General features: G+C 35.6%; 2 protein-coding genes across 2 annotated transcripts in view; both read left to right on the forward strand.

The window, feature by feature from the left end:
- The first annotated feature begins 507 nt into the window (after positions 1-507).
- ChAT (Choline acetyltransferase) overlaps positions 508-13,816 on the forward strand; it is a 137,899-nt gene continuing 124,590 nt past the window's right edge. Inside the window, exon 1 of the mRNA XM_014349666.2 lies at positions 508-967. Within this exon, the coding sequence (XP_014205152.2) occupies positions 757-967 (211 nt within the window). The 5' untranslated portion in view covers positions 508-756. The remainder of the gene's footprint in view (positions 968-13,816) is intronic.
- On the forward strand, positions 2,757-5,823 carry VAChT (Vesicular acetylcholine transporter). The gene has a single exon (XM_089591257.1). The coding sequence runs from the start codon at positions 2,996-2,998 to the stop codon at positions 4,796-4,798; it is 1,803 nt and encodes a 600-aa protein (XP_089447383.1). The 5' UTR covers positions 2,757-2,995; the 3' UTR covers positions 4,799-5,823.

The following is a 13,816-nucleotide window of genomic DNA, read 5'->3' on the forward strand; positions in this document are numbered from 1 at the left end:
CAAGTGTTAGTGTGTTACTGTTCCAGCTGTTTTTTCCATTTATTAATTTTTTTCAATACGTCGTTTTGATGTCCAAACTGTGATTTATTGGCAAAAGAAACTAAAAAAGCGAGATTACATAAGCGCACCTGCGCGATAACGAAAGGGTATATTTCTTCCATCAAAATCGAGTGTGGTAGATTGTTGAGGTGCAAATCGACTGACTTTTTTTCCGAGAAAACTTTAGCCTTTACCAAAGACTTTATCACGAATCGTTATTATCACAAGAGAGTGCTTGCGCCACGAAAGAAAATGGCGCAATCCTCGAGATGCATGATGGCCGCCATCATTCCGGGGCTCATGGTCAATTTTTTCGAAGTGGAACTACCCAACTGAAGGATACCTACAAAAAATTTTTTTTCTAAACATTATTCTCGTTACTTTGAGTTGAAGCACATTATGACTGTGTCAAAGGATCCTTAGGCGCAATGCCATGAAGCATTGTGCAACCGATTAAGAGAAACTGTCTCGTGATCTCTAGCGATATCCTGCAACGCAGAACACATCTTTTGCTTTATAATTATTCTGTCTCCGTTGAACTCACAGTAAAACCCTAAATCGCACAGACCACCTTTGTTAAAAAATTCAACTTTGTATTTTTGTTGCTTGGAAGCAATGGAATTTCCCAATACCAGTCCCACGTTAAAGTTGTGACGTATAAATAAGCAAACGAACAAAGGAATTCGTTGTTAAAAGTAAACGGTGTGCCGTTGTTGCATGGTTGCAGGCTCGGTAGAGGACTCGGCTGAAAACGTGGAGGGCCTGGGCTCGAGAGACGCCAAGGAGTCGGAGAACGACTCGAGGGAAGAAGAGCCGCAGCCACCGGACGTAGCCGCCAAGCTGAGCGGACTCCTAGCAGGCCTTCCGACCCTCGCGGGTCCGCAGCGCCTCGCCACTTCCCTCAGACAGAAGTTCGTCAACAACTCTGGTAAGTCACCGTTTGATCGGCTTCCTACTGACTTCATTACGATACAACAATTTTCTTTTCTCATTTTGCTTCTCATACCTCGATTTCCTCTTTCTTGGCCCATTTGATACGTTACTGCATGCGCGAGATTATTGATTGGGATTGTTATATGTGTCACTCCGCGAGTGGGGTTTGCTCAAAATAGACGTGTGACACGGGTCCCATTCGGGGAACGCCGCTGAAATATCATTCAGCCTAAAAGTTGTGGAGCTTACCGAGCAGGAAACGGCGAGCGGTGCCAATTTTTTATGGTAAAATTAAAAAAAAACTAGATGTTCATTGTCACACTATCGGAAAAATACTCTACAAGATTTTAAATATTTCAGAAATAGGTTAAAGTAGGGTCATTGAGTGTTGTAAAGTATGAGCGAGTGAAATTTTCCGATCCTAAGGTTGTCCGATCATAGAGTGACCTATTCTACTTAAAGTGTGAGATTTGATCGATCTCAAGTCAAAAGCTCAAGCAAGATGTTTTTATCAGCTAAATTAAAAATCTTAACTAAGAATTAATCAAGTTAATAAAACTTTTCTTTTTTTCATAAAATTTTTCAAAATAATTTATCATCAAGTTACTACGGTACGTGAGCCTACACATAATACGTTTCCTTTTTATTGATAAGATGTAATAATTACAATAATATATGTTCGACTTATGTAAGATCTCTACAATAATTGATTTTATTGATCAAGTTCGGTATATTTGCATCATTGTATACAACAGTTATTCAACATCATTTTCTTTTTAATCCAATGAATATGAATGTCAAACGTTTTTACGAATCCTTGTACAGCTTGAACAGGTTATTTAAAATTAAATCTGCATGACACCGACAATAATAGTAATTGTTCTCTTTATATGCCGTTTTCCTACGCATCGAACTCAGATCTATAGACTGGCTTCTTTAGACAAGTCTCCATACGAAGTAGAGCTATATTTAGCAAAAGTACAAGGGACACACATAGGTATAGACTCGGTTACATTAGTACCGTATCTTTATTGCTCAATATTGAATGACCGAATTGTCTCATAATTTAGTTATGTGATTCATAATGATTCTTATATGTTGACTCAAGTGCCTAAACAATCATAAATTACTATGTAGCTAAAGCATTAAAAAATATTAGTAAAAGTTTTAATCAATATGAATGATAAAAATTATTTCAAAAAACTTTCTACAATTACAATAGTTTAAACGTATTACAATAGTTATTAGGTGACCCCTCATTCAGCACCACATAACTAAGCATATACTCATGTTTTCATTTACCAATGTTGTACATTAATTCATGACAGAAAATGCCCAAATCAACATCGTCACATTTTCTGAAACACTTGACTAATGTTAATTTAAGCAATAAAAAAAATTAATGTTTTCGAAAGAGATCAATAATATTTTGTTGTAGTTTTTTAATTTTTAAAACATCAATGTAAGGCAACCCAAAACGAGGTGGTTGCGCTTCTCAGGCCGGGCTAGGGCTCCCTTTAAAACAACTTTTGTTACGAAACCTTTGAATCATTTTTAAAGTTTTTGATATTTTTCATAAATTTTTTTAAGAGAAATAATTTACTGTTGTAGGTCTCCCCTGGCTCGGCCTGATGCGCATCGTCTCAACTGCTGCCAACTCAACACCCGACGTCAAATCAACAGCAAGTAGCAATAGATCATTGGCCGACATTTTTAGATGTTGTCAAGAACTTCTCTTTTTATCGGCAGTCAATAAATTAACTCTAATTTGAAAAGACATAAGATATACTATTCAAGCCTTTAAAATACAGTTCAAATTTTTTCGAGAAAAGAACATTTTGTACACAGCTAGTAACTCAAGCATTATTTTTAATCAATCGGGTGATTATATTCAAGGACAAATAAAATGACTTCGGTTTAAGCAAGAAGAAAATTTAATAAAACATCTTCGTGAACATCGAATCCACTGGTCAAGAAATTATTATCAGTGACTCTTGAAAATTTCTGAATAAAAGCAATCAACATGGCTTCTAAAATAAAAATCCCGGTTTTGGAACTTGAACTCGGGGAGGTAAAGGATATATTATGGGAGAAGTCACAAGAACCAGGCATGCAACGAAAACTCATTTTGGTTATTGTATGTATTGCTCTACTACTGGACAACATGTTATACATGGTCATAGTACCTATCATCCCAGACTACTTGAAATATATTGGAACATTTGATGATGATAAGCCCACTGGTAATACTACAGGAGCACCATCGCATCACGGGCAAGACTCGGCGACAGGAATTTTGTTTGCATCAAAAGCAATTGTTCAGCTCATGGTTAATCCATTTTCAGGTTCCTTAATAGATAGGATAGGTTATGACCTTCCCATGATGATTGGCCTTACCATCATGTTTCTGTCAACTGCAGTTTTTGCATGTGGCCGAAGCTATAGTGTCCTATTTTTCGCCAGAAGTTTGCAGGGTGTTGGTTCTGCGTTCGCCGATACATCTGGATTAGCCATGATTGCTGATCGCTTTACTGAAGAAAATGAGCGTTCTAAGGCCCTTGGTATTGCTTTGGCTTTCATTAGTTTTGGATGTCTCGTAGCTCCCCCATTTGGTGGGGCTCTATACCAATTTGCTGGCAAGGAAGTACCATTTCTGATTCTTGCATTCGTTAGCTTGGCAGACGGTCTTATGTTACTACTTGTGATGAAACCTATTAAAGAGCAAATTACGGAAAGTCGTAGAGAAGCACAACCAACAACTCCTATCTGGCGACTCTTGATTGACCCGTACATTGCCGTGTGCGCTGGCGCTCTCATGATGTCAAACGTAGCTCTTGCCTTTTTGGAACCAACTATTTCTCTCTGGATGGAGGATCACATAACACACGATAATTGGAAGATGGGCATGATTTGGCTTCCCGCTTTTTTCCCGCACGTTTTTGGAGTAGCTATAACGGTTAAAATGGCGAAACAGTATCCACAGCACCAATGGCTCATGGCTGCTGCTGGGTTAGCCCTCGAAGGACTCTGTTGTTTTATCATACCCTTTTCAACTTCATACAAATTTCTCATGATTCCGATTTGTGGAATTTGTTTTGGCATTGCTCTTATTGATACAGCTTTACTCCCCACATTGGGTTACTTGGTAGATGTCCGCTATGTATCAGTTTATGGAAGCATTTACGCTATCGCAGATATCAGCTACAGCTTAGCGTATGCAATTGGCCCAATTATTGCTGGCGGAATTGTTGAAGCTATTGGCTTTACAGCTCTGAATTTTTTGATTGCCTTCCTCAATCTGCTTTATGCACCAGTTCTAATGAATCTTAGATACATTTACGACTTCAAGCCATTCCAAGATGAAGCTAATATTCTTATGCAAGATCCACCGAACAAGGAATATCAAACGTACGTACTGCAGGAGCAGAGGCCAGTTTCGGGTGAAGTTGGCAATCATCTTACGTCTCAAACGAGAATGGAAACGAACGTAGATCAGGATGGTAATTACCAAAGCTACGGAGATGGCTACGCTTACCAAGGTCAAGCTCAGCCAAATCAAAGTGGTGGTGCTCATAGCTATGATCAACAAGGGCAACAGTATCAACAAAATATCAGTGGATATGATCAAATGCAGTCTGGAGTGCAGCAAGGCATTCAACAGCCTGCTCAACAAGGGACACAACAAGGACCTTACTATGGACAACAAACGGGTTATCAGCAGAATGTTAGGTTAGCTAATCCAAATCCATTTAGAAGCGATCAACAGACGGATCAAAGGGCGGCTGGAGGAGGAGAAAGTAATCCTTTCAGGCAAGGGATGTTTTAAAACGGATCTAAAAACAAAGCCAGATTATAATTATATACACAAAAAAGTGAAAGTTATATTTAAGTAATTTAGTTGATGACTGTGATTGGTTGAAGTTATAGACTATTGTCTTCACGGCAGGCTTCCAGTGATGAAAAATTTTAAACATGAGTTAGGGTTTGTTAAAATGGTGAAGCTCGTACGTGTCGCTTAAAATGAGGTAGAACAAAATAATTACATGCCATGGCCGAGAAGTGAAGAACGTCTGAACGAATTGCGGAGGATAAAAAAAGTATTTTAAGCAAAAACCAAATCGGTCATAAAAGTCACGTTGCAACAAAGCAATTGTAAACTATTTTTTCGCTTCCAAAATCGTCATCATTAGAATTGAATATTGATTCATTCTTCATTAAACTGCGTGCTTCTAACGTCTGATCATTATCCATACAAATTTCCTGTGTACGAAGGAACTAGTGCAAAAATAAAAAAATATACGGGATGTGTTACAGAAACAAGAGTGTTTGTGTGTGATCAGTACGAGGTTATTATTGTTGTTACATATTAACAAAAATTGATCGTATACAAAATGATCGAGTGTATTCCATGTGCTGAAGCACTTGTGTGCATTTGATTTGTGAATCATTGTTGTTCTCCTAAAAAAAAGTTTTCTTAAAAAATCGTAAGTATAAGCAGTTGTATAAAAACTGTTTCTCATTTTTCCTCTCAGTACTTTAAGTTGACAAAAAATACAGTAGAAAAATTTGAAAAAATGGGTGCACAAAAAAGTTTTTATTAATTTTTCGGAATAATTTTGTTAAAACTTATTTTTGACAAAGTTTGTTTTATAGTGTGAATAGTTTCTAAGTGGAAATGTAATTATTGCTTTAATTAAAATTGCTCATAAAAAATCTATTTGGTCCGTCGTACAGACTAAAAATAAGCTTTGGGCCTTTTTTTCTCGAGAAAAAAAAAAAAAAAAAAAAAAAAAACCAAGATAGCGTATAAATATGATTGTTCAGGAAGAGGTAATGACATCAGATTCTTTCATGAATATTGCTGACATCATTGGTCTCTTCCACTCCTCCACAATTATGTGCTCTATCTTCGTCATTTTTGCTTACGTAAAAAAAAAAAGCAATATACGTTTCAAACTTTTTTATAACCAAGCTGACAGACCAAATAGATGAGATGAGAAATCCTGATTGCACAACAGTGATTCTGTTTTTGAAAAATCACAATTTCGGTATTGAGGACCGGGAGAACAGCAGTGATGAATAACAAATATAATAAATTAACATAAAGTGAAAGTTTACTGATAAGGAAACGTAATTATAAGTATAAATATAATACAAAGCGCGTCGCAACATGTGCTGCACGACTCCCACGCAGCAGGGAGCCGAACAAGCTCTACACGAGTACTTAGCGACTCTTAGGTTTCGATTATATTTTGTTTTTCATCGTTGAACTGCTGAACCAAGATACACATATCAGGTGGATTGCGGAACGTTCCGCGATCGCCGAACTTAGATTTAAGGAAATAAAGTTTAGGGACGTAAGTTTAGGGAATTCTTCAATAAGTTTACTGTAGAGATGGATCGATCGACATCGACTTGATGCGTATGTCTCATCTACTCGTCTTGAAAAATAAAGTACGAATACATGCATAAAGTGTTACAAAAAATACCATCACGATGTATGATGCATTATTTCTATTACGTTGATGTAGTTACTATTAGACGTTTGGTGCGTCGAGTGTTCAACGTGTGCAATTTAAATATTGTGCCTCTGACCTTGCAATGTTAGAGACATGTAGAGAATATTTATGTATTAAAATCGTTTATTAGAATAGTTAACTGAAAAAAAAGAAAATCTTTTGAAGTTGATTTTTCTGCCCTAGTCAATTCATTCTGAGCACATCGTAGTTACATACATGTGTATAAATATAGCGCATACATATAATATAAATAAATAATATACATATCGAAAAATGTGAAGCTGTATTTTTATGAAAATTAGCAAGCTTTTTCCCACGGTGAAGAAGGATATCGAAAAATTATAAAGATCGGGTCACTTATCACCTAATCAATTGACACATTTAACTTGCTAAAATAACGTGGTACTTGGTGTTAATTAATAGCAAAATTCATTCGGAGCTGGTCTCTAATAATTTAATTATTTTGTTGAATTTCAGTTTAAATGTGTACATGCTAGCATAATTTATGAAAACTCATATCAATACTGTTGGTAAAAAGAAATAAAAAAATTATTACTAACAAATAAGATTGATGTATAATATTCTTTTTTCGCATTGAAATTTAAATAATGTTACACCTTATTCATGAAGCAAATAAAAAATCGCAGTTAAAATGTTTTTTTTTGTTGCATGTAAATACACTTTGGAGAGAAAGAAAGTGAAAGGAAGAAAACTAATTAAAGTCAATCAGTGTAATTATCGATGATTTAATTTATCAAATTTAAATTAAAAACGCTTATACGATACAAGATAAAAAACATGTGTTGTCAAAAACTATTGAAAGTATCATGAAAGTATCTTAAATTTTCAGGGTTGTCAAAAAGAGGAACAATTAATAAAGTCGCTTATAAGTCGTATACTTGTTCATCATTGTAATCGTAAAAATTTATGAAAAATTCATTATTTATTGACGAAGCAAGAATCTTTAGCCTTGCATTCGACTGCGAGGCTAGATTCACGATGGTTGTTCCAGTTTCTTCTATTCTCTTGTAAATAAATAACCTACCTAGCATAAAGTTACAGTACGCGGAGAAGCAGATACATATACAAATATATACACGTGCGCACTGAAAATTATTACTTAAGTCGTGAATTTGGAATTTTCATCGAAAGGAATGATTAGCCTAATATGTATTATACTAGTATTACTACGTTTTAATTATTCTAAATTTTAGATAAAATATTGATCTAATTATTCTGTACATAATGATTTATCCATAGTTGCATAAAAATTTAGCTTCATTTTGTTAATTTTATGATAACTAGATGACTCTCATTGAATGGATGTATGAAAATACAGTATTTTAGCAAAACCCTTACATCAAAAATTATGTTATTATTATTTCAATACCGTTTTAATTTATGCAACTTCTAAGGTTGCCTTATCGACGATATGACAAAAAGTATCAATTCACTTTTTTTGTAGTCGTATTAACATAAACTGAAACAAGACAAGCTAAAATCTAGAAAATCACAATATCCCCATCTTACTTTGGACTAAATTATTCATTGTGAGCATCGTGAAATAAGATAAGCGAGATTTCAAACTGTTTAGAGTAAATAATGTATGTACCTTAGAAAAGAAAGTATTTTTAATGGACGAGATACCAAATTATTAAATGATAGCCTTAAGTAGCTGTATTGTTTATAACTGTACATTGATTTTGACGTAAATACTACAAAATACTTATTTATACGAACGAATTCTCATATCAAGAATAAATATATACATGCATAAACAAAAAAAATAAATGAATACATATATGAAAAAGGCAAGTACGAAACTGCTTAATTATCACATGTATCGAACGGAATGTCTAGCTGATAACGTCGTTTACTTGTTTGTGAACCCAAAACTTCCAAGTTTAATTTTTCTTCAAGTTTAACTGTAAAAAAACCAGTAGTCGAACAATATTCAATACAAAGTATGCAACATTATTTCAACTTTTGTAAATTAACGCAGTAGATTTTACCAGCTGTTATTCCTATTCGATTAATTGGCTTTAAATAAAACTCCAAAATACGCATGATGTATGTAAATGTATGATAAAAAAATAACGCCCAAAAAAACCAGGTGTGGAGATGCTGTTTCACATGTAACTGAATCACATAATTCGTATGAAAAAATAATTATTGGCTTATGGAATGTACGATCATGTAACATTGTTAAAACGGTTATTAAAGACGTTATTGTTACCAAACTGTAACGATTTCTTTTATTTGTATCGCTGTTCCTTCTGCAGTTACTCAGTTTTATTTTTCAAAACAAGTCATATTTTAGATCTCATTAAACAGAGAAGAAATCGCATACGTGAATTACACAATTGTTGCAGTAAACTCCAATGGATTGTGATGCTGCAGAAACCCCATCAATGGGGATCGATTAGTTATAAAAAAAAAAACTAATATTTATAGAAAACCACAAGTGTATTCAAAAACTTTCATCTAAAAAGAGTTACTACACATCCGAGTTTGAACACACAATTCCATGAAATATTTAAAGGCAATCTATAAAAACCGACAAAAAAAAAACGACGAAATTTTTCGTGATACCTTCGACAAGAAAAACATTGTACCCGAGCGAGCCTATGAATGCCACCCCTCGACGTGCGCCTCTCCCCACCTGCTCCGCTCGTTCAGCTCGTTTTCCCCCTCCCAGTTCTTTGTATACACGCAACCAACGGGGCGACCCTCTGGGGCTGCGTCCTAATATAAATATTATTACACTTTGATAGGGTTAGTGTTGACACTTGTTCGAGCTCTCGAGCGGAGGGGAGAGATGGCGAGCGCGCGCGTGTACGTATCTATGTATGTATATATAAATATCTCCCTGATAGGTAGATGTATCATACATATACATAGTCAAAGGATAGTCGTCTTTCTCGCATGGATCTCCAAAACAGGGCTATTTTTGCCTCGTTTTGATTAGGGGCACCTACGTCGTAGGTCCATAGACTGCGATGCTCACCGAACAATAACAGCGAGCCATTGTCTGCTACTTTTGTCTCTCCATCCCTTTTCATGCTTTATTCACGTAATTGCATACCAACCGAGCGCTTGCACGGGGCAACGGATTATGAGGAGAGCCGCTCTCTGTTGACAATAACATCGAATTGATAAGTCCGCGACCCTCGCCGGTGAAATTAAATATTTACAGCCCTTTCATACGAACTCACGGCACCACTTGAGACCCGTGCGTATGACCTTTTCATTAAAAAAAAAAAAAAAATGCGACTGAAACGATGAACGGCCATACTCTGACACAGCGCGCGAGCGACAGACGCATGAATAATATTGTGCCCACCACTCGAGCGTAAGTGTAGCAAGGACGAGTTGTGCCGTACGTGTCTTATTGATTGAACTCCGCGCGAGCAATATAGACCAGGTCGAAATAATTTCTCCGTTCAGGTTCAAGTGGCGCGCCGACTTCGATTTGTGCTTGCTCTGGATTACACACGTACCAACGCTACCTTTCGTGCTGCGCCCAGCTCGTTCCACCGCGCCGAGTATTGATTCGTTGGTACGATAGCTCGGACTCGTTGTTGGGAAGGGGGGGGGGGACAAAAAAATATTATGTGCACACCTTTTGTCTTTTTTTGGAAGGGCTCCAGTGGCGGGGAAACCAAGTAAGAGGCCAGGGTGCGCTAATGCCCGCGCAGTGGAGGAGAAAAGCACAAGCGCGGGGCAGCACACGTCAGAACGGACAGAAGAGAAGCTCGTTTGAAGTGAGCAGCGATGCTCCCACGCGTCCGCGCGTCAAAACTGTAAAAGGAAAAAGGAAAAAAAAGGGCAAGCTGAGCGTCCCTCGAGCCTTCTCTCTTTCTCGAAGGGTGTCCTGGCGCGTCGTACCGTGCATAGGCTCTATGTCCGTGGATCTTGTTGTTGTCTGCCGATGAGGCGCGTAATCGGATTTGGAGATTACAGGGCTCTGGGCACTAGCCACGACACGTGGAGCTACCAAAGCGGATCATCGACAACCTTTGGCGCTATGTACATACACCGCGTGAGCTTATTTTAATGATCGTTGCAGCGTTGAGATGAGCAGCTAATATTTACCCGATGCTCGCACTTTGGCACTTGTTCACGCTGCTCGAACTTTGATGAGCTCGGGATTATCTTGAGTGGCGATATAACGGTTGGAATGAGTTCTCATTACTATGAATGTTTTTATTTGTTTCATCGTACTGATACAATGTAGTTTTTTTTTTTTTTTTTTTTTTTTTGTAAATTTTGGGCTGATGGCTAAATGTTTCCTTGAAGGTTTTAATGTCTTCTCCCAAAGGTACATTGCGTTAAATCCATGTAAAATCTCGAGATATTTCACAGCTACACCATAATAGAAGTCAATACCCACGCCAGGACATCTAACGTGTAATGAAAACGACAGTGACAAATAAGATTACAGCTGTCCCCCTCCTCCTTGTCCGTGATTGGCTAACTTGGCTCTGGCGGACGTCTCTTATCGTTCCTTCCATCTCGCCCGGCTGCTCCAAGAACTTTCCAAATTGACCGGGTGCGATTAATTGACGCTACGCCCCGCGAGGGCCCATCTCTGAGGAGATTCGAACTGACGGCTCCGGAATTTCACGAGGGTGGAGAACTCGTGGACGTCTGGACGCGGGTTCCTTGTCCATATCTTTCTTTGGAGCTGTCTGTGTACATAATGCGACAGGGGTTATGATGTAGATACATAGATCACGTGAACATAAGGTATTGGGATAACTTGCAAATGCAATCACGGGTGGCTGTTGTCACGAGCTCAAGATGATTGTTTTTTACTTGGATAAATTATCCATTAAAACAATTCATTTATAATTTATGTATTAAATTTAAAGTAGGATTTCCAAATTACTGTCTGGTCACGGACGAGTGTAATCTATATGGACAAACTTGTCGAAAACAAAAACAAGATCATTAAAACAGATGTTTTAATGCATAAAACTGGACTTTAAATTATAACGATTAATGGTATTGGAATCAGGTTTTTAGTGAGAAGGTTGTTATAGATATACAGATGAAGGTATCAATAGAAATCTTTTCAAGTTCATAAAAATGATTATAGACATTACAAACTGAAAATTTTTCACGTCACATTTGTAATTAATCAGTGATGCTGAAAACCTGCGGTCACAGTTTTCGATTTAAATTTGAGTCAATCGATAGTTTTGTTGAATATATTAGATTTATTTACCACGTGTCTTATAGGAAAAACCAAAACCCCTAAACACTGAACTACAATTTTATGAATCATCAAATATACTTTTGTGTATGTATAAATTATATATAGACTTCAATACCCTATAATGCTTGCATCAGTAAAAAACTTTTTTTTAAGGCATTTGGACAGTAAGGTTTTAGTTTCTGATTATTTGATGAGTTAGGAAAAATTACCTTTTTTTTACGCTAAGTGTTCAAATTTCAACTGATGCCTACTCAGAATATACAAGATATCCGATGATAGCACGAAGATGTAATCGGTGTTCGTGTGACCAGTAGGCAGTAGTAGTTTTTGATATTGTTACGTAGGGCTTTAGCAATACAAATATTCGATATTATTTTGGATATCGTCTTACCTCTTGTCTTGATATTAGTGGTATTATTAAGGCAACAATAAAGTTGACAGTACCAAGACAAGATCGATCCTTCAGATTTCGATGGTTCTTATCTTGACGAGACTTCCATAAAAAATCATTATAAAAAACTTTAATCTTAAGTTAATTTTTTTGTCTTTAGATAACTGTTATATAAATTTAATTATTTTTGATAAAAATGAATCAATTTACCCTAAACCATACAACAGTTATATTTTTAATCACATTTGGGTTGCTAATAAAAAAACGACATGTGTAATTTCTTTGTTAATCTAGGATTTGTTAAATAAATTACACATACTATATAACCTACATAGTTATGCACATCATTCCAAATCCAAAAATAAAGACGATCACGTGTCACCATAATGTACATTTTCTTTTTATTGATTTGGTTAAAACTGTGTAGAAAAGTAATTAATAAAATTGTAAACTATAAATTAGTATTTTTCAGATTAATGTTAGTATAATTTATTTTTACATTATGTCAGAAAACCATAAAAATAGAATATTATACTACAAAGGAGAAAGTACTTTCGTACGATATTTTTCTCTTCGGCTCAAGTATCAGTTTATATTCAAGAGTTCTTGAATTTAAACTTGTACATTTTTTTTGAGTCAAGTGTGCATCTACACACCCATGTTAACCAATATATAGAGATATAAAAAAACCAAGATGTGTAGAGTTGTCGTGAGTAGGCTTGGACCCTTTCCCAATTTTTGATATTTTTCAAATGAAAATTGACTTTTTACTAGATTTTAAGGTTAAGAGTGCATTTTAACCTCTTCGGTAAAAATCAAATTTACTGCTTACGAGGATAGTATTTTTCTATTCCCCTTCGTGGAAACTACTTTAGAACCAAAGGTGATTTTTAACGCAGGAGGTAACGTGGCATGGTCACAAAGATAGTTGTAAACTCTCTTCTTATTTAAAAAGAATTGGACAAAAGACGCTGATAATTTTTCCATCATCAAGCACTCACCAAGAACTCTGAAATACGTAGAACCTCTTACACTTTTACCAAAGTGAATGTTTAAGACGTATACAAATGTGAAAATACGTCTGAAACATTTCTGTTAGATAAATCACATTGAAATAAGTACAACACAGACTTATGTCAACTTTTACGATTTGATAAATTTACATACCTAATGCTAAGAAAAATATCTTTTACTTTAACAAAATTGTCAATTTTTAATTATTTTTTTAAACGTACTTGACGAAGAAGTGTGGAAATGACATATAAAATGTATAGTAAATAAAGTAAAAAAATTATTTGCACTTATTTCAGCACTTGCTTGTTACTTCTATTTGTAATGTTTAAAATATTCAGTCACTGTACAGTTATGGCAATTTCTATTATCTGTGTTCAAAAGTGATTGCTAATTAATTGATACAAAGCTTCCTCTGATGCTTTTTTTATCGAAAAAAAGTGTATATTTTCCTTATATTTTTCAAGTTCTATTGAAGAATGCTGAAATTTTAACTACAAATTATTGTTGACAATAAAATTTTTACATTACAAAATATGAAAACTTTAATTTCGTATATAAAGTATTTTTTTCTATTTTTTTTATAGTGAATTTCAATACATTTTTTCGAGAGCTAAATCTACTATTAACAGATAATTTTTTTTTAAGGTTGAAGTTAAAAATAGTTATTTCCGCAACAAGTGCGGAAAAGACTATTTCCCG

Source organism: Copidosoma floridanum, unplaced genomic scaffold (genome assembly GCF_036245765.1).
Source record: "Copidosoma floridanum isolate Cflo_tuat_1 unplaced genomic scaffold, Cflo_Japanese_pri ptg000013l, whole genome shotgun sequence".
In the NCBI taxonomy this organism is placed as follows: domain Eukaryota; kingdom Metazoa; phylum Arthropoda; class Insecta; order Hymenoptera; family Encyrtidae; genus Copidosoma; species Copidosoma floridanum.

Coding starts and splice junctions, on each gene's coding strand:
- VAChT (XM_089591257.1), top strand. CDS start 2,996: ATGGCTTCTAAAATAAAAATCCCGGTTTTGGAACTTGAACTCGGGGAG.